Here is a 26,527-nt window from a genome sequence, read left to right as displayed (position 1 = left end):
CAGGGAGGCCGGAGCTGGAATTGAACCCGGTACCTCTGCACTGTGAAGCCGACGCGCTAACCACTGGACTACCGGGCCGCCCGATAAAAGCAGATAATTTTTTAAAATCAGTATACGCATGAAATACCATCATGGAGAAAGTCGTCATACCACCAAAATAAAGTTAGCAAATAAAAGTTTAAAGTTGGAACTAATAATATTAATAACACACTTTAAACATGAATATAATCCTTATAAACATGCATATACTGTACTTAATGAAAGTGTATCTGAATGGGAATATGAGAGAATGGACATGAATGGAATTCAAAAGAAAAAAAACTGCCAGCCATCCCGAAATTGAGCCAACAAATAAACGTATAGATTTTGGTAGCAACACACTTATAATGTCTTCAAAGCATTAATATAAACGTTATAAATGAACATGCACTTAAAGAAATGTCATCCTAATGTGCAAAGGAGACAGTTGACATGGATGCAGTCCACTTAGAGAGAGGTTATGTCAGCCATGCATGTCTATTGTTTGCTGACAGTGAAATGGTGTGTCTTGTTATCGCTGACTGGTATCGACCGTCGTTGTGAGAACACAATACACTGAAATAAGGCCGGTATTGGCCCGATACTAATGCCTGGTATTCACACTCACCAATACCTACCATTTAACCACACGCGATATGACACAGATGGGGGAAGCAAACCAAAAAAGATTATTTAAAAAATGTTTTTGATTGAAAAGTAGAGACTGTGAAATGTTTTGACAAGGGTTTATTAAACATTTGTTAAGATAAGATAAGATATCCTTTATTCGTCCCACAATGGGCACAATTAGCTGCATAATCGGTATGAAAGGGCTACAACCAAATATAGTGATGGCGTCAGACCACATGCGGGAGGAGGACATTTGGTCAGCGCACTGGAGCACGTTCTGCCGTTCAATAGATGCGTGATACAATGAGTTTTCTGTCAACACACTATTTCATCTGTTGTTCCAAAACAGGCTCACTTTGCTAGAAAATGTTAGTGCTCTTTGTTTCTCTCTCGCACACTCTCGCTCTTTCTCAGTTTTATACACACATACATTCAGTTGTTGGCCACGAGTGTGGGCGCTTTCTGTGTGTGACGGTGTTTTTGTACTCGTTTCAGTATTTTCAGGTCACGTCTCTCTCCTAAACACGAGCTGATCCATCTGGGCCTTTTATTGAGCATTGTGCGCCTATGGTCTGAATACACATTTGTCTTATGCATTACCGTGGCAGGGCCAACTGTTAGGCCCATTTTGAAACCAATCAAATCACTTATCACTTGGCATTGTCATGTGTGGACTGTATTCAGTATTTTGTTACTGGATGTTGGTGACTAAAATAAAGGGAAATACTCATAGATTAGAAAAATATATCAAATTTGGCACAAAAAGAACAGCACGGGCAAGGTCAGGAGGAAAACAGTAACTCCTTTGGGGGGAAGCTAAGCCGGTTAATCGGAATAGCGGGCAAATTAATAGGATATACAGTATATTTTTTTTCTTTCTGGATCCAAGGAAATGCCTTTTAAATACTGCAAAGGCAAAAAAAAATCCATTAAAACACATTCCGATCTGATGCAGTTGGGCAGAGATATACTGTAATACCCCTTCCCATTAAAATTCGTGGGTAGTAGTGATCTGTGGCGACACGCAACCAATTGGCGTATTGTCCCTTTCCCATTGAACAACAGAAGGCGAGTCTGCCCCCCCCACCCCTCCCCCTCCACCACTTTGCGTCCGGTTACGTCACCACGCTGTGATTGCGTAGATGACAGTGCGGCAGATTTCTTGGTGGTAAACAAAGCAACATGGAAGCGAGTGTTCTTTCTTTTATCATGCTTTCTACCGTCCTCAAAATGGTCGAAAAGCAGCGGAGGATCAACTTTTGCTACTACTGAGACAACAGCTTAAGGGGCGATCTCCTAGCTTTGTTGTGGGGGCATGCTATATACCAGTGTTGTGTCCAAGGACCGGCAACCCGAGGCCAAGGCCAAGGACTTGACTCCGAGGCCAAGGCCAAGGACTTGAGAAATTTTCCGAGGCCAAGGCCAAGGACCAAGGACTTGCCTCCGAGGCCAAGGCCAAGGACCAAGGACTGATTTGGAAACTGAGGCCTGGCCGAGGACATGTATAAAACAATGCTATCATACCACTTGGCAGGTCTTCATGATTCGCAACACCCCTCCATCATAACCTTTTGCACTCTCTAACGCTTGAATGAAGTGTTTTTATTCAAAGAGTAGAACAGTCAGCTTACGTGTTATTTATACTGAGAAAAAAAATAAAATCATATGGTATACATTTATGAATTAATGTTTTAGTGCAGTAGTTTCTTAATATAAAGTAAATTGAACACTGAACAGGCATGACTTGGCATGGAACACAAGTTGAGAAATGACTTTGCATAGAAGTCAATCACTGACTGCAGAAAAAGCGGTAATCTCTCAGTGATAATTTTACAGTTTACCGGCAGTGAGTCCCAGGGACTCGCTGATCAGAAAAGTACGAGTCCCATTATGCATTGAGAGTCCAAAATTTCGAATTCTGAAAGTGTCTACTTATTCAATTGCATATGATAATAATACATACAACAACATATACATACAATGATAAACAAATGCTGCAAAATTTTAAATAATTCAGGAGCAGGCCTGAGGATTTCGGAAATTCATGGTAACCATTTTTCGGTTCCGTCGGATTACCCAATGGGAAACCACAATAACAAATGTTGGGTTCCGTAAACGTTCATCACAGGAGCCCATTTTTCTATTTTGACTGATATTGATAATCAAGAATTCCGAAACTCAAAAGTATAATATTTCATGGGTCAATGTTTGAAAACTATGCATTAACAATGAACATTACATCAGCAGCTGTGTACTCCAGGTTTATTCCCAAAAAAATAAATGGATCATGAATACAACATACCACAAAATCTCAGTATTTTTCCAATCTCACACTGCAAATATTAATTTACTGGTAATCATTAAAACAGTTAAGTATTGGTGTGACTTGACATACAACAAGACGATGCATGTGTAATCTATGATCAATTTGACCATAAGAATTTAACACACGTCATCATGAGTTCTACCAACAGTTAATATTAGCATTACTACACCTTGTGACGAATGTTTAATTCATAAAGTTACCATGCTACAACCAGTAAATTATAGAATAACCAATACTGTTTCATAATATTTTTCACAGCAATTAGCCTCCAAATCTAATGACCATTTTGCCTCGTAAACGTGCCTCGCGTCGTATCTCGCTTTCACCTTCTGTGCATGCCTCACAGGTGAGTTTAGTGATACACCCTTTGGACGATTCATACGAAAAATCAGACAAGCGTTCCCATTTCTTATATATAGTAATAGTAGACCTTGGTGAGTTTTTTTCGCCGCCATCTCAAACTTTCCGCGCCATTCTTCAGTTTGCGGACTAAAATAACAACCCGCATGCGCACACAACGTCATCTGTTGTCCGTCACTCCATGATTTTGGATTTTACAGATTTATTATGCTTAACCATTTTAAAAGAATTTGGGATGGAATCTGAACAAAATTTAACCGGAATATAAAAATCTTTTTAAGGTCATGCCACAGCATTTCAATTGTAATCTTTCTGTCATATTTTTAATCCTGGATTCACACAGCTCTGAAGCCTATTTTATTTATTTATTTATTCCCGGTAATCTTAGGCTGAGCGTGGAACACCACTCATATCTCTGAGTTGCAAGGTATTAATTCGCAGCTGCTTTGTGTTCTCGCTCTCTTTTTAAGTCCAGATCTCTCTGCATTCAATGGTGAATTGATCACACAGAGAGGATGCTGCTGTGATTAATTGACTTCCTCACTGATCGAGCCCATTCCTTTCTGTGGGGTCCACCAATGGATTGATTCAGTGGCCCCCTTTAATCTGTGTCCATCTCTGCGTGTGCGTGTGCGTGTGCGCGTGTGTGTGTGTGTGTGTGTGTGTCTATGTGTGTGATGCTAGGCTGGAGCAGTGAAGGACTACATCAAAATGATGCTGGAGGCAGAGCACCTCAAATTCCTTGTTTTTGGCCACCACCTAACCATGCTGCAGGCCTGCACCGAAGCTGTCATTGAGGCCAAGGTAAGGGCAGCATTACCCATCTATTCGTTATTATCGCAATTGCTATCACTTTTCATTATGTGCGCTTTTAATCTCAACGATAAAGTCTCACTTTGATCAGTGGAGAAGTCCTACTTTTCCTCTCTCAGAAAGTAAACTTTTAATTTCAAGACTTTTCGCCAAAGACGTAATTCACAAGTTGTCACAGGCAAATGGCATCGCTCAGCTCAGCGCAAGGAACATGCAGGAGGGTTCAAGTTTGTGTGTGCGGCATAGGTCGAGAAGGTGTTGGATGTATGTAATGCTTGACGACAACGTGCGATAACACCTTCTGCCGTGAGGCGCTCATTTCGCCGTGCTTGCACTCTCCAATTAGTACAGTGGGCCTAAAAAAAGGAATCCTTTGCGAAAGATGGTGTGATGAGATGCAGCGGAGGGTGTTTCTTGTGTGTGATAGCATGGCACAAATAGCAGGCTTTTACACTGTGGCGCAATGGTTTGGGTTGTGTTTGATAATTCTAAGTGTAATGATGTGGAGAACCCAAGTGCTAGAGAAAAGCACAGGTGTTGGAACAGCAGGCTGCTTTCTGCGTGATTCATGGCCTCGGGAAGATGTTAAAAGCGGACGGATCCTTGGTTGTGACCTTTAGCCAGGAGAAGTCAAACTGGCCTCTCTTGTTTTGCTCCTATTGAGCCACCGCTAAGTGTTCATGATACTGTACTTACATTTGCGGTGCATGTTGGAACTGCACAGTGTGAACATGGAGCAGCTCCACATGACCCAAGGATCCAAACAAAAGAAAATAACACTCACTGTGGTGCATTAGCAACTCTGCCAAGTTGTGCTTGTATGTACCTTTAGATGCTGCTCTCTTTATTTGGCAGAATCAAATCCTGTTTACTGCTGTTAATTCAGACCAGCCCCTCCACTTAGCTTTGTTCATTTGCACGTCTGTTACAGAAATGTCCTGAATACGAAGTACGTGTTTGTAAACTGCCCTTTGTTTGCAGTGTCCAGCACAAATCACCTTTTTGCAATTGTAAGAGGTTTTATTCAAATCAAGTACTGTCTGGGTGAACACAATTCTCACACCTGACCTCTCCTATTACATGAATGTTTTTTTTCTCTGAAATGCATTCAGAAAAGCGGCGCACCGTTGCTAGTGAACTGCTCGTGTTTGAAAAAACAGGATCACCCTAACGATTGAAAGAAGTGAATTTTAAATCAACGGGGTGCTCAACATGACTCAGTGCAATCCAACAGATTTGTTTGAAAACAATTGGAGATTCTTTTAGAATGAACATCCATCCATTATAAGATGGCCCATCTCAGCTGTCTTCGGGCAGTCGGTGGGGTACTCCCTGAACCGGTTGCCAGCCAATCGCAGTAGAATTTTCTATGGCATACTATACTCCAAACCACTCTCATAAATGACTAGACCAATCAGAATCAGAATCAGAATCAGAATCATCTTTATTGGCCAAGTATGTAGAACACACAAGGAATTTGTCTCCGGTATAACACGCTGCACTAGTATCATCGTAAACAACAAAATCATTGAACCTTAAATGAACCATTTTAGAGTATACCAGTCGTTTTGTAGTACCATTTTGTGGTGCAAGAAGAGTGACTATGTCAGTGACTGTTTAAGGAGTTAATGGCTAGAGGGAAGAAGCTGTTTAAGTGTCTGCTGGATTTGGTGCGCATGGATCTGTAGCGTCTGCCTGAGGGGAGTGGCTGAAAAAGGTGGTGGGCAGGGTGCGGGGGATCCAGGAGGATTTTCCGTGCCCTTGTCTTGATTCTTGCAGTGTGCAAGTCCTCAAGAGTGGGTAGGGCGATGCCAACGATTTTTTCTGCCGTCCTAACTGTCCGTTGAAGTCGGATTTTGTCCTTTTTTGTGGCGGCCCCAAACCAAACCGTGATGGAAGAACACAGGATTGATTCGATGACTGCCGTGTAGAACTGTCGTAGCACCTCCTGTGGCAAGCCATGCTTCCTCAGCAGCCTCAGGAAGTACATCCGCTGCCGGGCCCTTTTCAGGATGGAGATGGTGTTGACTTCCCACTTCATGTCCTGGGAGACTGTGATTCCCAGGAACTTGAAGGTCTCGACGGTTGACACAGGGCAGTTGGATAGTGTGAGGGGCAACTGAGGAGAAGAATGTTTCCTGAAGTCCACGATCATCTCTACAGTCTTGAGCGTGTTCAGCCCGAGGTTGTGTCGGCCGCACCAGAGCTCCAGCTGCTCCACTTGTTGGCGGTACGCAGACTCGTCGCCGTCTTTGATGAGACCGATGACCGTGGTGTCGTCTGCGAACTTTATGAGTTTGACAGCTGGATCTGTTGAGGTGCAATCGTTTGTGTAGAGAGAGAAGAGCGGTGGCGAGAGGACACATCCCTGTGGGGCTCCAGTGCTGGTGGTACGTATTGATGATGTTGTTGCTCCCAGTCTCACCTGTTGTGTCCGTCCCGTCAGGAAGCTGAGGATCCACTGGCAGATCGCAGGGGACACACCGAGGTGGAGTAGTTTGGGGGTGAGGAGTTCCGGGATGATGGTGTTGAACGCAGAGCTGAAATCCACAAACAGAATCCTTGCGTAGGTCCCTGTGCTGTCGAGGTGCCTGAGGATGTAGTGCAGACCTATGTTGACTGCGTCTTCCACAGACCTGTTTGCCCGGTAGGCAAACTGGAGAGGGTCCAGCAGGGGTCCAGTGACGTTCTTTAGGTGGTTCAGCACAAGGCGTTCAAAGGACTTCATGACCACAGACGTCAGGGCGACAGGCCTATAGTCGTTCAGTTCCGATGTTGCCGATTTCTTGGGAACTGGGATGATGGTAGACTGTTTGAAGCAGGATGGGACCTCACACAGCTCCGGGGATCTGTTGAAGATCTGTGTGAAGACCGGAGCCAGCTGGTCAGCGCAGACTTTCAGGCAGGAGGGGGACACTTTGTCGGGCCCCGGAGCTTTCTTGATCTTTTGCTGCTTGAAGAGCCGTCTCACGTCCTGTTCGTGGATCTGTAGTGGAGAAAAAGAGGGTGGGGGGGTAGGTAGAGTGGTTTCTGGTAGAGGTGTGTGTGTGTGGGAAATGGGGGTGTCCTTTTCAAATCGGCAGAAAAACATGTTTAGTTCATTAGCAAGACCCTTATTGTTCACTGTTTGGGGGGATGGCATTCTATAGTTAGTGATTGCTTTCAGGCCATTCCATACAGATGCAGAGTCGTTAGCTTAGAACTGGTTTTTCAGCCTCTCTGCATAGCTTCTCTTTGCGATGTTAATTTCCTTCGTCAATGACTGCAATTGACATTTTGTGGATGCACTCACACGTTTAAATGTTTCAATGTTGCAAATTTTGCAAAAAGCTAATCAAAGTGTGGAAAATCTTACGTAATTTTAAACTGAAAATTCAAATGCAAAAGAATTTAACCACAGCCTAGATTAATCTCCCCAAAAGTATGAAAATTAAAAACTCATTCAGGTGTACCCGCTTGTTAAGAAGCCATTATATCATTTACTGCGTATTTTGATTGATGACAATGTAGATTCGATTTGGTGAACAAGCAGTTCGTATAGTTTGCTTTTGTTTCACAGGCTGGTTATATTCGTATCGATGGCAGTGTCCCATCTTCTGAGAGAATCCAGTTAGTTCACAAGTTTCAGAATGACCCTGACACGAGAGTGGCCATCCTCAGCATCCAGGCAGCCGGTCAGGTACCATACGCAAGCATGCACGCTCACCACACACAAAAAGAACGCTCCGTTGCATGTCAGTGAACAGTTTTTGGCTCCCCCCCAGGGTTTGACCTTCACCGCTGCCAGCCACGTGGTGTTTGCCGAGCTCTACTGGAACCCCGGGCAGATTAAGCAGGCTGAGGATCGCGCCCACCGTATTGGGCAAACGTTGTCTGTCAACGTACACTACCTCATCGCCAAGGGTACCTTTGATGCCGTGATGTGGTCCATGCTCAACAAGAAGGTACTTAACTAAGGCTGGACATTTTTAAAGAACCTCTTGATTCGATTGTGAATCTTTAGGTGTCAATTCTCTTCAATTCTTCTGGGTTTTGACCCCACAATGCATTTTAATGGGCGTGCATTATCCGTGGATTTTCGCTTTTCACTGGCCCGTCACGTCAGGTCTCTGCTCCACGCAAATAGCGGGGATGTTCAACTGTAAATACATTGTTTAAAAAAAAAAAAAACACTTTCTTTTTTGGTTTCCAGAATGCAAAAATAATAAACTAGAATAATGAAATAAAAACAGAAATGTAAAACTTAACTCACAAGAACTTCTCTGTAAAAATATATCTAGTATTCAAAACTACTGCCTGACCTCTTAGTGTATTAATTAATGGTTAGTGTAGTTCATGGGCGGCCCGGTAGTCCAGTGGTTAGCACGTCGGCTTCACAGTGCAGAGGTACCGGGTTCGATCCCAGCTCCGGCCTCCCTGTGTGGAGTTTGCATGTTCTCCCCGGGCCTGCGTGGGTTTTCTCCGGGTGCTCCGGTTTCCTCCCACATTCCAAAAATATGCATGGCAGGCTGATTGAACACTCTAAATTGTCCCTAGGTGTGAGTGTGAGCGTGGATGGTTGTTCGTCTATGTGTGCCCTGCGATTGGCTGGCAACCGATTCAGGGTGTCCCCCGCCTACTGCCCGGAGACGGCTGGGATGGACTCCAGCACCCCCCGCGACCCTAGTGAGGATCAAGCGGTACGGAAGATGAATGAATGAATGAATGTAGTTCATGTCAGCCTAAGTCATAGGTGTCAAACTCAGGTCTTGGAGGGCCGCTGTCCTGCATGTTGTCCAAGTCTCCCTGCTGCAACACACCGGATTCAAATGAACAGGTTCAATGTAAGGCTTCTGCAGAGCTTGCTGATGATATGATCATTTGAATCGGGTGTGTTGCGACAGGGAGACTTGGAGAACATACAGGACAGCGGCCCTCCAGGACCTGAGTTTGGCACCTATGGCCTAAGGATTTTCCCTTTGGGGCATACTGTAACCTACTCTACATAAGGGGTGTTCATACGGCAACATTTGCTCCGGTGCTACGCCAGTGCTGCGGAGCTACGCATGAGAAGAGTTGATTACGTACCGCTCAAATGCGTTGCTTTCGTGCTCTGTTGTACTTCCGTCATCTGTTTGTCTAATAACGACACAAGACATGAGGGCTGGCTGGCAATAATAGTAGAATGGCAACTGGCAATAAAAGTATCAAGCGGCATCTTGCCTCTTGGGTTTTACCATCTCAACTAGAACGGGGGGAATAGTCCCCAAACATCATCTTAACTTTTGTAGGAGACTGGACTGTCTTGGAGTTGTTTGTGTCGTTTGTTCCTTTGTTGTGTGTTCACAACCCCGCCATAGCATTTTTTTTGTGATTTCCTCTCTTGATTTTTTGTTTGGCGCATTATATGTTTGCTTTTCTGAGTGTCATTGAAGTCATTATTGATTTACGTTTCGGGGCGGTCAGAAGGCACGGAGACCGAGAAAGAGAAGGATGTGCCTGTACAGTAGTTGCTTGAGTTGTTTTAAAAAGAACCAACACGACAGCTCTTTGTTTTCTATCGTTTTGCTCCGCTGCAGAAACTGCCGTGTGAACCCAAGTGGGGCTGCTAACACGCTCATTGGCTTTGTACGTGTGAACGCTCCACACAATTTGCTGCAGTGCAAAATATATCACAACAAAATTCGGTGCAGCGCCGGAGCAAATATGTGCCGTGTGAACATCCCTATAGAGTCAATGAAGTCTGCTCAAAGCAAGCAAGCCCGTGTTATACAACAAACGCACATGCGACAGGCGGGGCATGTTTCCGTCAGTCGTCAGCGAAATTGGCGTCACTCAGTGAGGGACAGAGAGCTCCATTGGTACATTTCCCGATTAGTGACGATTGCACTGACAGACGAACACTTCCATCAGTCATTTTGGAAAATTTGTCGAAAATCGAGTATCGCATCCGTCAGTGACAGACTGACAACCCATTCCGTCAGTGAACAGAATGCCCACCTCTGGTATTATGTGTGTGTTATATACTGTCCGTATTTCCTGCAAATATGGGTGGTGTGTTACATCACCCAGTCTTATTTGTGAGTATCTGAGCATAAGCTGTGGCCCACACAGGGGACAAGATTTTTTTTAAATGAAATCAGCAAGGGGGCAAATTTTCACAATATTAAAAGTATTCACTGTCTTTGCTCAGTGCTTTGTTGAGTCTATTCTATCCTTACAGCCTCAAGTTTGTTTGTTTAATATGACTGCACAAGCTTGGCACACCTACCTCAACCTCGATTGCGTTGGAGGGTCAGCATCTGTGCTCGTATTTGAAGATATTTTTACAGTTGTTCAATCAGATTAAAGTCCAGGCTCCGGCTGGGCCTCTCAAGTACATTCAGAGAGTTGTCCCACAGTTTTCTTTTGATACCTTGGCTGTGTGACAACTGTTGAAATGTGACCTGTTTCCACAGCCTGGGATCAAAGGGGCTCTGGAGCAAGCTTTCACTCGAATGTCTCTGTAATTTGCTGCATTCATTTGTCCCCCAATGTTGACGAGTCTCCCAGTGGCTGCTTGTGGAAAAAATTGCTACAGCATGATGCTGCCGCCACCGTGCTTTACTGTAAGAGTGGTTTCATCCAGCTGATGAGCAGTGCCTGGTTTCCTTTAAACATGTCCAGCAATCAAGCAATAGAGCTCAGTCTTTGTATCATCAGGCCAGAAAATTTAGTTTCTCATAATCTAACAGTCCTTCAGGTACCTTTGACCAAACTCTAGGCTCGCAGCCATCTGCCTTTTACCAAGGAGAGGCTGGAATAAGTCAATGTTTTCCCTCAAAATTACACACCCAACACCTCATAATGATAATGAGTGGCTTCCATCTGAGTTAAACTGACTGAGTCACTGAGTTAAAAAGCAGGAGACATGTTTCTGTATCCTACCCCACATCAGTGCCTCAAACCAATGCTGTCTCTGAGGTCTACAGGACAATGCATTTGACTTCACGCTTGGTTTGTGCTCTAGGGGTGTTCACACGGCACACATTTGCTCCGGCGCTGCACCGAATTTTGTTGTGATATATTTTGCACCGCAGCAAATTGTGTGGAGCGTTCACACGTACAAAGCCGCTGAGCGTGTCAGCACAGGCACAGCGTCGGTGCAGCCCCACTTGCGTTCACACGGCAGTTTCTGCAGCGGAGCAAAACGACAGAAAACAAATGAGCTGTCATGTTGGTTCTTTTTAAAACGTATACACAACTCAAGCGACTACTGGACAGGCACGTCCTTCTCCTTCTCGGTCTCCGTGCCTTCTGTTCGAGAGTGACCGCCCCCGAAAACGTAAATCAACGATGACTTCAATGACACTCAGAAAAGCAAACACGTAATGCGCCAAACAGAAAATCAAGAGAGGAAATCACAAAATAAATTATATGGCGCGTGGGGAGTTGTGAACACACAACAAAGGAACAAACTACACAAACAACTGCGAGACAGTCCAGTCTCCTACAAAAGGAAAGATGTTACCAGCCAAGTCTTGTGTCGTTATTAAACAAACACATGACGGAAGTCCGACAGAGCACGAAAGCAACGCATTCTTGCCGTACGTAAACTCTTCACAAGCATTTGTTCTGGAGCAAATTTAACCCAGTTGCGTTCACACATGCAAATTTCCACCGGTGCTGCTTCGCAAACAAGCATTTGCTCTGGAGCAAATTTTTAAACCACCTCCCTGAGGTGGATCAAATTTTGTCCGGTGTAAGCTGTTTTTCCAGGGCTACGCCGGAGCTAATTTGCACGTGTGAATGCTCTACTGGGGCAGCACCGGACCAAATTTGCCGTGTGAACACCCCTTCTGATATGCCCTGTCGACTTGTCAACTATGGGATCTTATATAAACACGTGTGCCTGCTTGTCTGGTAAACGTAATTCACCACAGCTTGACCCCACTTAAGTTGAAAAAAAAACTCTCAAAGATGATCAGGGGAAACAGATAAGTGATGCGCCCAAGCACAGTTTTTAGCATCATAGCAAAGGTTGTCAATACATACAGTACATGTGATTTATTTATTTTATTGTAAATGATTTTGCAAAAATAAATACATTCATTCATCTTCCGAGCCGCTTGATCCTCACTAGGGTCGCGGGGGGTGCTGGAGCCTATCCCAGCTGTCTACGGGCAGTAGGCGGGGGACACCCTGAATCGGTTGCCAGCCAATCGCAGGGCACACAGAAACGAACAACCATTCACACTCACACCCACACCTTAGAGTGTTCAATCAGCCTGCCACGCATGTTTTTTTAGGAATGTGGGAGGAAACCGGAGCACCCGGAGAAAACCCACGCAGGCCCGGGGAAAACATGCAAACTCCACACAGGGAGGCCGGAGCTGGGATCGAACCCGGTACCTCTGCACTGTGAAGCCGACGTGCTAACCACTGGACTACCGGGCCGCCCTATTTCATCTTATTTGGGGTGTCGTGTGTGGAAATTTTAAAATCAACTTAATACATTTTGGAAGAAGTCTTTAACATGACAAAATGTGGGAAAAGTAAAAATGAAGTGTTGTGAATACTGTACCTCCAAGTGCACTGTTCGCAGATGAGCACCGGATGTCTTTTGACTTTTAACCTTGACAGAAGAAATAATATTTTATATGTACTGCATGTCGACATCAACTGAGATTAATACAATTGACTCATTTGTTGTGTTATTCAAAGTCGCTATTTTATATTTTCTTTTTCGCAGTACTGTTTAACTGCTACTCATAACTGAGTGTCGAGATTTTATGCACACTTTTAACTCCCTGTTGTTGTATGATAAAGCAGTCTGAGTTTGAAATGTGCTCTATAAATAAGAAGAGGTGGCCTGCTCACTGCACATCAAGAGAGTTTGAAGAAGCTCAGGAAAATTTGTCTTTGAAAGGAAATTGTGACAGGCAGCACTCTGAATGGAAGGAAGGAGTACCTCAAGGCTGAGGAAGGGGACAAAGACAAGTGGGACTTCCTTAACTTCGCCAGTGCATGGACACCTAAAAATCTTGCCTTGGAGAGGAATCCTGGACTTGACGCAGATGAGGAACTGTACTTCACTCATGTGAGATGATGAAATTTTTTTATTTAATTTGACAAACTCAACTTTGAGTAAGATATACAGTCAACTTAAACCAATGTTTTCCCCTTGCACACATTTTGCTCAATGTCATTTGGAACTGTCTGTGGAAGAAAGAACAAAAGGTAGATACAATATTGGCCCGAATATAAGACGGTGTTTTTTGCATTTAAATAAGACTGAAAACGTGGGGGTCGTCTTATATTCGGGGTCTAGACATTATACCCATTCACGACGCTAGGTGGCGCCATATATAATTGAAGCGAAAGCAGAACTTGACTCCCCAGACCAAAGCGGACCCCTGTTACGAAGAATGAAAATAAAAATAGGGGTAGCACGAAGAAGTAAAATAAAAAATAGCGATAGGAAAGAAAATAATAGAAGAGATAACAGAAAATTGAGAAACGTGGATACAATCTGGAGAAAAGTGGGTCAAAGTTTGCCCAGGTTAACCGGCAGCTGAGGAGAAGTTATGGTATAAACTTCAACATGCTTTTCACCGTCGAATTCTTTTCCAAAGGGGGAAAAACTAATGTTACTGTCAGACTAACAATTTTAAAGCTGCAGAAAAGGCCTTTAAACTGCCTTTAAACTGCTAAAACCATTCAGTATGCATCATCAGTTTATGGTGTTTTTATGTGGCACCAAGATGTAATGCCAGAAAATGTTGCTTACATAGTCACCAAAAGTCCAGCACTTGTGTCTTTGCTCCCGTTTTTCATGAGCCGAATTCTAAAGATGTGAGACTTCAGGTACGCACAGAGGACCTATTTGTCTCAAACATCTTCTAAATACTGTATGTGTTTGAGACCATTTGTCCTTTGCTGAGATAATCCATCCACCTCACAAGAATGACCTATCAAGAAGATAATAAACAACATAATTATGACTAGAGATGTAACGATATCAAAACCTCACAAAATGCTTTGCGGTATTACAGCGTAAGTAACAAAACAAAAAACTTGCTGTGGGGACGGTGGGGGAGTCAAATTATAGAAAACGAAGTGCCAGGAAGGGTAAACTTTAAAAAGAGGTCCACAAAACTATATCAAAATGTCAAGTAAACACTTGCCAATGTAGAGATCAAATCAAAGTATTTTGTAAATATCTACGACATGAACCAGACCTGTTTCCAAGTCGAGTCTTCATAATACCGTATATAGAAAACTAGCACATGAAAAAAAATATCAAAACACATTTCTACCACGTATGAAATAAAATATCCAGAATATTGCCAAACTAGTGATGTGACCTTTCCTCTCTTATCAACACTTTCGAGTTTACAAAAGAGTCTATAGGTTCAATGACTGAACCAAATTGAGTTAGTTTGGCTATGATAGGCCAAGAGATGATAGGCTGAGGTGGCTAGTTTCTCCCCCCTCTATAATCTGTCTGGGTTCCCACGCATCCTGGAAAACCTGGAAAATTTTCCAGTTCTGGAAAACACATGAAAATGTATTAAAATGTTTTAGTTGTCTTGGAAACGACCCCCCCCCCCCACTTCACTATGCCTTGTGGGTGAATGCAAACCGGTTAAAAAAAATAAAATACAAATTATTTTTTTCAGTTAGACATGAAGTTAGACAATTAAGTTACTGTACGTATTATGAACTTTTCAGACCTATGCCAAAACGTGATTGATTCAGTTCAAGAGTGTTGTTGCAACTCTCTTTATCGAATGTGAGGGTTTTCTCCCTATCGCTGTGTCCTCGGTTGAGTGACAGAGAGCCGCGGTGGGAGTGCCATCACTCCTAGCTCTGCACTCTGAAATGAAATTCGTGTCTGGTTTCAGTCGAGCCGCAACGACCATAGCGATGGCTTCAAGATAGCGATGGGCCGCAGGTTGCCTTACGGGGCCATGTTTTACGCAGTATTTCATACTTGTTCCATTGGCAGACAGCATAAACAGAAAATATGTGCTCCAGCATTTAATGCAGTTTTTTGCCAGTGTTAGAGAGTGTGCCAGTTTGTGTCATTATCCAACCATTTAGCCATGCCATTGAAGAAGAGTGGACCAACATTTCACATGCCACACTCAAACCCTGACCAACTATGCGAAGCAGATGCGTTATTATATTTTTTGTTGCACTATGTGAGGCAGATGGTAGTCACCCCAGATCCTAACTAGATTTCTGACCCTCCTCCTGTAAAACTGTACATTTAAGGATGACCTATTATTGTGGTCAATTCCAATGAAATACGAACAGAAGGGAATGATTTGAAAATCCATTTTAACCACTATTTAATTGAGTACAGTACATAGACGATATATCTAATGTTCAAACTGCAAAGAATCACTCATTTATAATTGAATTCTTGCTATATATTCCAGCTATTTACATATACCACTCTTACGTCACCTTTCCTTTTAACAACACTCAATAAGCATTTGGGAATTACACTACGGTAATTGTTGGAGCTTTGTTGGTGAAATTATTTCACATTCTTGATTCATGTACAACTTCATTTGCTCAACAGTCCGGAGTCTTCCTTGTCCTGTTTTGCACTTCATATTGTGGCAACCACAACCCCATGCCATCACAGATGCTGGCTTTTGAACTTTGTATTGAGAAAAAGCAGGATTTACTCTTTGACCATGATACCCATCATTTACAAACACAATTTGAAATGTGGACTCGTCAGATCACAGCACACTTTTCCGCACTGGTGGCGTTTCTGGGTGTTGATGATAAATGGCTTCCGCTTTGCATGGTAGAGTTTTAACTTCCATTTGTAGATGTAGTGGCAAGCTGTGTTAAGTGACAATGGTTTCCTGAAGTGATCCTGAGCCCACATGGTAATATCCTTTCCACAAGGATGCAGATTTTTAATGCAGTGCCGCCTGTGGAATGGAAGGTCACGGCTATTCAATTTTAGTTTTCAGCCTTGCTGCTTGCGTTCAGAGATTTCTCCAGATTCTATGAATGTTTCGATGTATATTATGGACTGCAGATGATGAAATTCCTTGCATTTGTACGTTGAGGAACATTATCCTAAACCCATTTATTCCCATCGGGATTTTTCTATATTCTGCTATATCATTGTTTGTGAGAACCTGAGTCATTCGGGAATGCTCCATTTATACCCAATCATGACACTCACCAGATACTGACCGCAGTGTTATTGAAGTTTATTTATTCGCCAGAATTCAATTTCCAATTAATGTGTTTACCTGTGGAATGTCAAAAAAATGTTTTGAAGAACATTGCTCAACTCATTTCTGGCCTTTTCACAGCTATTTTGGGAATGTGTTGCAGACATCAAATTCAAAATGAGAGAATATTTGCCCCCCCCCCCAAGAAAAAACTTTCATCAGTTTGAACATGAAATATCAAATTTTTGTTATGTATTCATTTAAATATAAGTTGAAAAGAATTTGCAAATCATGGTAGTTTCTTTTTGTTTAAGTTTTATCCAACGTCCCAACTTCACTGGAATTGGTTTTTGGCCAAGTTCAGCGGGGCAAAAGCAAAAGTGTTGCCTTTTTTAACAGTATATTTACAACTAGGAGGAAACTTAACATAGCGGTCATGTTTCACAATTGTAAAATGTGTCCACTGCCGTAATTCAAATGGATTTACACATAGGTGCTGTTTTCCCCCCCAATAGTTTGAAAAGGAGAAACAGCATGATATTCGGAAGTTCTTCTCTCCTGACATCAGCAAGGAAAAGAAGAGGAAACGATCGCAAGACAAAGCAGAGTATTTTTCCACCTCCTCAGAAACCAACAATTCTGCATCTTGCAGTGGAAGAAATTCTGAGATTAAGACAAAGAAGAAAGTAGAGTCCCACTCTCAAATGTCCATCACAGGCGACTGTGACTTCTCCTCACAAAAGAAAAGGATCCGGGAGTTGCACTCCAGCCCAAGCCAAAGGTCTGACCCCGGGAGAAGGAAAAGGTTGATGCAGGAGGCAAGCATGCCGACCTGCTTTTCGGCCCAGAATGTCTCATTGGTGTCAGACGCTTCCACTGAAGCATGGGCCTGCGGGGCGTGTACGTACTCAAATAGTAACTTGCTGCCGTACTGCGAGATGTGTGAATGGCCACGCACTTCTTCAGGTCTAACAACAGGTAAGAATGAGCAGTATTTCTTTTCATTATTTTTCTCCCTGTCTTGTCCGTTTACGCTTTTGAGTAACATTGGAGACCATGAAGTGTGACTGCAGGTAGGCTTGCTAGATTTTGAAATAGCTCAGCTGCAAAATATTGGGTGGCTCGTTCTCCCTCTCGCTCTGTCTCTGCTGATGACAAGTTCTCTGTATAATTCTCACCCGCCAAACCGAGCGAGCAAGAGGGGGCTGCAAAGTCTGGCGCAAAAGTTTGGAAAAGATGAGCTGGCTTTTGCCGATATCTGTCAGCCAGTGACTGAGCTGCATCTGTGCGCAGCTGAGAGAACTTCTGGTCTGTCTCATCATCAGTAAGGTCTGAGCACTACAATGCCTCCCGTATTGCAGCGTGTTGAGAGAGAGAGAGAGAGAGAGAGAGAGAGAGAGAGAGAGAGAGAGAGAGAGAGAGAGAGAGAGAGAGAGAGAGAGAGAGAGAGAGAGAGAGAGAGAGAGAGAGAGAGAGAGAGAGAGAGAGAGAGAGAGAGAGAGAGAGAGAGAGAGAGAGAGAGAGAGAGAGAGAGAGAGAGAGAGAGAGAGAGAGAGAGAGAGAGAGAGAGAGAGAGAGAGAGAATTAGGCACACAATTAATTTAACAATTTGTACAAGCTATCTATTTATCCTCTGACTGCCACCTGCAAAGTGTAGAAAAGCTCAATTTTACAGCTGACTGAAGAACTCTACCTGATTCCAGATGGCAACAACAGCAGCTTTCATTAATTGACCACAAATTGAACATTGTTTTGCGATATTGTTGCTAATGGAGTTTTGGTTTTAATTAAACTGTCATGCATAATTAACTACTTCGGATGACAGAATGTGATATCTCATGCAGGTAGGTTAGAACAAGTTCTGCAGTTGATCTACTACCAATAAAGCTGTTGGAGGAGGATTCAGAAGGAATGTGATTTATGTAATATAAGGAATAATATAAGGAATGTACTATACTACACTGATGGAATTTTACATCAGAGTAGAGCTCATCTTTTCGTCTCACAGGTACGGACGGGACAGCTCAGCTGCCACAATAGTCAATAACAATAGGAAGCGTTTTCCTCCTGCGTCTGGTGTTGTCTCTGTCCTGTTTTTAACTCATTTGTACCATTTAATGACAGTGCCCCAATTGTATCTTTGAATGTTTGATATTATGTATCATGCGGTCTTCCGAAACTGTTATCATCTCTTTTTTTTCAGTCCACAGTTGTTTTGGCTCCTCGCAGATGGGAAACTAAAATATTTTCCAGTTTCTTATTTCACACAGCATCTTAATGCACATGTTTTTGTGGGGGGTTTTAGCATGAATTCAGGACTCAACTTTGAACCCTAACAAGTCACTCATGGGGTCCTCATTTGCAGACTGAAGTAAACATTTGAAATGGAAAGTCATGTTTGGGCTCTGCAGGATTTCATTGTGAGCATCTTCCTTGTTGGGGACAGAGCAACACAAATTGAGCCCTCTCTCTTGGCGGTCTCGCTCAGCTTGTTAGCAAAGGGGGACAGTGGCGAGGCCAGGTGCCCAGAGAATTGTGTGACATTTGAGCAAGTCGTTTGTGGGCTGGCCTTTTGAAGAAACAAGTCACAAAGAGAAAAGATCATTAATTAAACCACCTCCGCGTCCCTGAATTTCACAACTTGTTAGACTTCCCACCTCAGCTTTACAAATTACATAAGAGAATGCGATCCATCCATCCATCCATTATCTGATCAGGTTATCCTCATGAGGACCCAGCCCTCTTCGGGCAATAGGCGGGGTACACCCTGAACTGGTTGCCAGTCGGTCATAGAGCACACATAGACAAACAACCATCCACACTATATATATATATATATATATATATATATTGGGAGCATCTTCCTTGGTGGGCACAGAACAACACAAATTGAGCCCTCTCTCTTGGCGTCTTCTAAAGATGGAATGGTTACAGACAAGGGTTTTATCCCCCCAAACCCCATTTACATTACTTTCTAACATAAATGAGTACACCAAGCAACACATTTGTAAGAAAACATTTTTTATGAAATTTACTAAAACATTTACATGTTTTTATTGATTGACTCTTGCGAAAACGAGTACACAGCAGAGCGAATTTTTATATTTTAGGTTTAGTATATTCATTCAATGCATTGAACCGCTGGTGATTCAAATCATCATCGTCAAAATTCAGAAAATGGTGCTTATGTTCACTGAGAATAGGATAAAAGGTTGTCTACTCATTTATGTGGAGCAGTGTATGTAGTCCGGTGTCCCAATGCTTTTTGGAATTGTTTGTGTCTTTGAATGGCTATCGCATAATACTTGCAAACATTCTTCGTGTCTTCAATTCCTGACCACTGTATTTTCCTCTCTGGTGAGTCAAATCACACTGCAGAACAACTTTGGTTTTTCAAGGAAGGTTCAAATGAGCTCCCCAGCTTACTATGATCACCTGGGTAGAGTGTTGCGCAGATGCGGCAATTACTGGGACTGTTACGTTAATGTTGATTGCACACACAGCATTGCAGGAGAGCAATTAGGAGAACAATGCGCCATAATGATCGTTCACACTCTCTGAAAACTTGCAGAAAGGAGTTCGAAAATGTCACAGGCGGGGCCGTTGAAGACAGTTGTAGCCACTGTTGTTTTTGGCAGCCATTTTAGATTTAGTTTTCGTCTTACTAATTTGGGCAAAACTGCTGATGAGTGTTTGTCAAATTTTAGTCATTCCTCTTCGTGAAAGTTTTAGTCTAGTTTTCGTAGGCGAAAACTCAAAAAGGTTTTTAGTCTCGTTTTAGTCAGTTTTGGTTTAAAACAGACATACAATAACAATAACAAAGATTTTCTGATCGACTAAGGATTATGCATTACACACGGATAAAGTGGTAACAAAGTTTTAACAATTTAGGCTAGAGGGGACTCCTATCCCAAGTGCAGTAATGGTATAAAGTTTATTGCATCCTCGGAGAGCTGACAGTGTGGATGATTTTACACCCCGGTTCCATCACTGCTGCTCAGAATAACATGGAGAGACCTTTGTGCTGTAAAATAAATAATTCATACATTTCATCCCAACATTCCTACATGTACCTTGGTCTACTTTTAATATTTATGAATTTAAATTAATATTATGAATTGACGTTATCCATGACATTAGCTGAACCAAAACAACTTAAGGCTCAAATTAGCCAATTTCCGCCAGGATCTAACATGGAAAACTTGAAGCTTACAATGAAATGAATTACAAGCCGACTGACGTGTAACATCAAATGTTAGCAAATGTATACAGTTACAGTATGATATTTAAACAGGACTAGTTGCGATTTACCTGAAAAAAATATCAGCGTGGTGAGCCTTAAGATGCCACTTAAGATTCGTACTATTCTTTTCCCCCCAGTTTGCGGCCACGTTTACCATGACCGCCGTGTTATGTTGTGCCGGTGTGGGCGTGTGACCAAACAAGGATAGGTTGCAGCAGCATTGCTGATATTTTTTGACAGACAGATTACATGCACAATGGGAAGAGATGTCATGCATTTTGAACGTCTGACAGACCACACGCTAATAATTTTACCCAGTCTCGGCAATGAAAACTCACATCCCTTACATCATATTTTAGTCATCAAAGATCCATGTTTAGCTTATCGTCATGGAGAAAACACAACACTGGTTGTCGCTGACCTCCAACGATTCTTTCATGCTCTTTCACAGATTTGCATCTAAATTAGCCTTGCATGTTCAAACCTGTTTACCAGGGGACCTGATAAACCTTCTCACTGTATGGATACTTGAATTAGTTTTCCTTTGGAAACAGTACGCTCTAGTTCGAGTGCTTAGCACGTTTGCTTTACAGTCCTGAGGGTCGCCGTTCAACTCGTGGCTTCCAAATTGATCTTTGGTCACACTTTAATTTATGTGGCATATTGAGATATACTCTGTTTGGGTCCAGACTCACTTTCGTAATCCATGAATGATGGATTTCTGTCCAAGGACCAAAGGTCTTTAATTAATGCATAATTAAACTCTACAACTCAGCCCGAAAAGATGATTTTAATCATTCCCCTTATGCCTCTGCCGCCTCAGAGCCCACCAGGCCACAGCTATCTCCCTCAGCCAAGAAGGAGCAGGGGTGTCACATCCCGTCCAGCTCTGACCAAGAACCTGAGCTCTGTTGGCAGAAATCCCACGCCACCAAATTGTGCCAAGGCAAACAGAGTGAGGAGGAGCATGAGCCTGGAAAAGACAAACAGAAAGCAGGAGATGCCGAGGGAGGGGACAAGCAGCAGCTCAAAGGCAAACAATCAGCGGGAAAGCGAGGTGGCGGCGGCTGCGGCACTGGTGGTGGCAGCTGCGTCTTCCCTGACCGCACTCACGGTAATCCCACCTGCAATCTTCTCCTTTTCATATCTGTGAAAATTGGCCAGAGCTGCCCAAATAATGCTCTTTAATTTCATCGCTGCAAACCAATAAGGGACTATATCTCTTTCCATATGGGGCCGGGTGTTATTCTTCATATTATTATGCATATCTTCTTTGGGATATTGCCTAGTTCTGCTCACAGGAAGCTAAGAGAGATATTGAATAACGTCTCACTAATCTCCTGAGTAAGTCTTATCAAAGCACACAATCTGCTCCTCGCGAAAAGTTTGAGGTGCAGTCAGTGACCATCAAGTGTCTGAAGCTGTTCTTTTATTTTCTATTATTATTATTATTGTCATAATGTAGATTCAGGTCTCATTATTTAAAAGTGTTGCACTGTGCACTGGCCCATTTTGGAAACACAACATCCTATGATATCTGTCCACTTTGGTTTGTATTTACGATACACACACCGTATAACGTAGCATGACTCACTGGATGGCAATCAACAAATTCCCAATTTTATAAGATAAGATAAGATATCCTTTATTTGTCCCACGATGGGGAAATTTACAGCCTCCAGCAGCAAGAATGTATGTAGAAAGAAGAAGAGAAAAAAAAATGCTGTCTAATACTGTGACATGCAGTAAAGGGCCTTATACACGGAGCATTATGTGTAGCTGATTATGAAGTAATTACCCTGTTTACAAGATGAAGTGATCAGTAATTGCACTTTGCATTCAAAAGTCTGGATTGCTTCCAGTGCGACAGTTAATCACACTAGTTCAGTGCACATCCACTTGGAAAGTAAATGATGATAGCTACAATTTATAATAATAGTGCCACACAGCGTAATCTGCCACTGAATTTAAAAATAGGAATGCAACAATACTATGTAGTGTGCTAATGTTGTGCGTTCCAGGCAAATATAAACAAACAAGGTGGCTGACCGTGACAAACTGTTTTTGTTCCCCAAATGCATTTTGACCTCCATTTCATCAGTAGCTGAGTTAATCTAATAATAAATAAAGAGATATTTGTATCATCTAGTAATTTATCCTTAACCATTCTTGATCTGTGTCTCCATGAGGGTCAGCACTGTCGAGATTGAAGCAACTCGTTGAAGTCGGCGTTGATATTTTTCTCCGACCTGTTTAAGTGGCGTTCCTGTGCGCTTTTCCTGGTCTGAGGGCAGAAAACTCTTGACTCCCCAACTTTTCTGGAGTGCAGCAGTAGCGCTGAAAACAAAAATGCAAAAGTGTTGAATCCTCTCTCTGTTGTATTTCAAATTTTGAAAAAGAGGTGCAATTTTAGCATGCTGGCGACCAATCCACAAATTGCAGTCTGAGAAAACTGGCAATACAGCTCCTGTTCACAAATGGTTTGCTTACAGAGATGATTTCTTCACGTCATTTCTGCTGATGCTTGGCTAGTTAAGGTAACCAATCGCTATCGAGGGGCCGGATCGGGGGTGTGGTATGCAAATATCAGGGGCACTATTTTTCTTGTATGTTACAATAAAAGTCCGAATTGGCGGGAAGGGAGCTCGACAACCGCCGTTCGCCCTCAGAGATCCCTCCCGCCGATTTTGAAGACAATTTTTCCTGTGTGCCGAGTCATTTCTTTAACTTTGTCCGAGAAAAACTCTGACAACAGCCCACCAAAGTTGCTCTTAGAGTGTAACTTCTCAAAGATCTGAACACGCTGTGGTCGAAATATTTACAATGCCAGGGCAGTGTCACGACTATGGCCGAGATACCAGGAGACAGGGCAGTCCACCAAGATAGCTGGAAGGAACCCTTGGTAGGAACCAGAGATGTGTTCCTGGTCCTCAAGACCAAGGACCGGCTCGAGGACCGAGGGGCGGTCCTTGGTCCTCGGCCTTGGCCTCGGAGTCAAGTCCTTGGTCCTTGGCCTTGGGAGTCAAGTCCTTGGCCTTGGCCTTGGTGTTGGATTGCCGGTCCTCGGACACAATGAGGGATGAGAGCCTCCCTCATCCCTCCGCTAAATCCCTACCGCTAAAATCATGAATGAATCTAATAAATTCCATCGAAGGAAACCCATATTGATGAATTAACTCTGTCGCTTTAAGAGGGGCGGGTCTGCCACTGACAGGTGACAGTTAGCGCAACGTATAAGAGTAGAGCGGCATCACAGTTAGTTTTAATCACGGTTTGTTGCGTTCGTGATCGGCAGTTTAAATAGCGTGTAAAGCCTTTCTGTAACAGTGGTGTCTTTTATTTAGTTATTTTTGCACTGTCGTCACGTTTGTGCGGTCGCACTCGAATGTTTGTTTGAACCAAGAATTTGCGTTACAGTTGGAGTCAATAATGTCGGCTCGGCACTTTACTTCCGGGTTTGGCCGTTGGAATTTGGAGTCCTTTTGCTGGATTCCAGTTATGTTTGCTGAATGCTTTCCCATGTTTGGAATCAGTCCTTGGCCTTAGCCTCTGAGGCAAGTCCTTGGCCTTGGCCTTGCGGAGGTTTGCTTCTGCGTCTCTGCCGCCTGCTCCAGGCGGCAGGGACGCAGGCACTCCGCCTCCGGGTGAGGCCGCGGACGCGGTCCCCCGAAGGACCCCCGCAGAAAAAAAACGTAACAATTTCTTAAGGTTAAAATAATCTCCATATTTTTATGAGCATGATAAATGCATTTGTACAACGAAATTACGCTGAAACACATAATAAGAAGCCAGACAGAGAGATCTTGATGTGCATTTGCGTAATTACGAGGAGAAATACTGCAGCCCACTAGGCTTTAAATAGAATAATGCAAATCATATAAATGGGAAAAGATATATGAAATTATTTCTCTCGTCAGCCGCTTAAAAATGATCATCGGTGGCAGCTTTAGGCCCGATGCTGCGCAGCTCAAAACACAGGTAAAATGTGTTCTCTCGTGGCTGCTTGTTTTCAGTATGACGGAGGAGTCACCAATTTTATTTACAGTCCGAGTGAGGGGCAAATCAAATGTGCATGGGTCTTTTTGGTTGTCTTTTTACACTGGCTCAGTTCTTCTTGCCGGAGCCTCCACCTTCGCACCAGCTCGATTTCCTTCTTTAACTGCCAGAGTGATCGCTTCTAGATTAAAAGCTGCATCATATGCTTTTCGTCTGGTACTCTCCATGTTGATCAGGGTTAGAGGAAAGACTGAAATAAGGAAGTTGTGATTAGCGGTAATCATACAATTTCCTTGGACCCCTGTATACTACTCATTCATTTTATTGGTCGACTGTTGCCAGGTAACACATTTTTCCCCGCTACGGCAAAAGAGCGGAAGTTGTGATTAGTCATACAATCTCATTGGACCTTAGTGAACTACACATTCATTTTATTGGTCCATGTTTTTCCCGCGATGGAAAAAAAAATTTAAAAAGCCACTTCATATTACACGCCGCAGTGTTGAAAGTGTGGGAAAAAAAGTAGCGGCTTGTAATCCGGAATTTACGGTAATACAACACAAAACATAAGACACAGAAAGTCATGCGCTCTTAACCACTTTTTCTTCATACCCTTTGTTGTTTGAAGCAGTTCTAGTATCCTTTCACCAGTGGATCAGAGACGTCACGTTGAAAATGTGCACACGTCTGCTACAAGTTAAGTTTGAAAGGAAACAAGAAGCTGTAGCATCCATTGGTCCAAAGAGATTGGTCACATCTCATGTCCCAAATAAATCTGCTTCAATTCAAAGCTTACGCTCCTTTCTTCTCATTGTCGGCTCCACAAGCCATCCATCCCTCCAGCCGCTGAACAAAACGGAGCTGTGAAAAATGTTGCCCATCACAGGCGCCCCGGGGCTGTCCAGCAGACACAGTCAAATGGCACCGACATTCCTCCCAATCAAAATCAGTGCTGGTACACGCATGCTCCCGATAAGGCAGCAGTTTAAGAGTTGACTCAAGCTCTGATCCAGATCTAGGATGAGATTCTGCAGGGGGCCTTGCTTAAATTGTGGGGAGTGCCTTTGCTGAGATTTGGCAATTGCAGATCGTGATTAAAAATATACCGTATTTTCACGACCATTCGGCGCACCATGTGGTTGGGCGCAGTGTCATTAATGGGTGCTATTTCTGTATTTTACACATAGACAATACGCACTGTATTATTGGCCGCAGTTTTAACGTGGTAAAACATACACCAGCTAAAACATACGGCATGCATGCGCGCACGCTAAAAACACGTTAGCTTGAAGCATACGGTAGCGTGCCAAGACATACAGATACAAGCTAAAAACACGTTTTTAAAAAGGCAACGGAAGCAAAACTGAGTTCCGTTGTATTTTATTTAGCCATCGTACAATGTACTCAGATTTTTCGATCAATCATCACCCAGAAATCCATCAAAGTCCTCATCCTCTGTATCAGAATTGAACAATTGTGCAAGTACCGGTAATCCATCAAAAACGCTGTGTTCCCTCTCGTTGTCAGAGTCACTCTCATTGCCATGTGGCTCCACAGAAATGATGCCGGCTTTGCCAAAAACTCGAACAACAGTGCAAGCAGACACGTTCGTCCAAGCAGCCACAATCCATTCGCAAATTGTGGCGTAACTCGCCCAGCGCTGCCTCTCACTCTTTGTAAAGTTGTGTTTGCCACCGATCATCCATTGTTCCCATGCCGTTTGCAACTTTACTTTGAACGCCCGGTTGATGCCGATGTCCAGCGGTTGGAGTTCTTTAGTCAAGCCTCCGGGAATAACGGCAAGCTCAGAGTTCATTTGCTTGACTTGGTTTTTCAACGCTACTGTGAGATGGGCATGCATGCCAAAAGCATAACCAATAGCTAGAAGTTTGAACTGAGCTTCATAGGCGTGTCTCTTTGTAGAATTTATTTTCGTGGGTTCTTCGAAACCAAAACCGAAGTTGTTTTGCAACA

General features: G+C 43.2%; 1 protein-coding gene across 4 annotated transcripts in view; it reads left to right on the top strand.

Annotated features, from left to right (window-relative positions):
• zranb3 (zinc finger, RAN-binding domain containing 3) overlaps positions 1 to 26,527 on the top strand; it is a 99,499-nt gene that overhangs the window by 38,825 nt on the left and 34,147 nt on the right. For 3 of the 4 annotated variants that reach the window (XM_052052296.1, XM_052052307.1, XM_052052315.1), the window contains exons 9-14: positions 4,019 to 4,138; positions 7,707 to 7,826; positions 7,912 to 8,091; positions 13,035 to 13,205; positions 16,830 to 17,292; positions 21,381 to 21,671. In XM_052052296.1, coding sequence (XP_051908256.1) covers positions 4,019 to 4,138; positions 7,707 to 7,826; positions 7,912 to 8,091; positions 13,035 to 13,205; positions 16,830 to 17,292; positions 21,381 to 21,671 — 1,345 coding nt within the window. The remainder of the gene's footprint in view (positions 1 to 4,018; positions 4,139 to 7,706; positions 7,827 to 7,911; positions 8,092 to 13,034; positions 13,206 to 16,829; positions 17,293 to 21,380; positions 21,672 to 26,527) is intronic. The other variant, XM_052052325.1, reaches the window with a different exon arrangement.

The sequence above is a fragment of the Hippocampus zosterae genome, chromosome 2 (assembly GCF_025434085.1).
Source record: "Hippocampus zosterae strain Florida chromosome 2, ASM2543408v3, whole genome shotgun sequence".
Classification (NCBI taxonomy): domain Eukaryota; kingdom Metazoa; phylum Chordata; class Actinopteri; order Syngnathiformes; family Syngnathidae; genus Hippocampus; species Hippocampus zosterae.
This window is presented reverse-complemented; position numbering and strand designations above follow the sequence as displayed.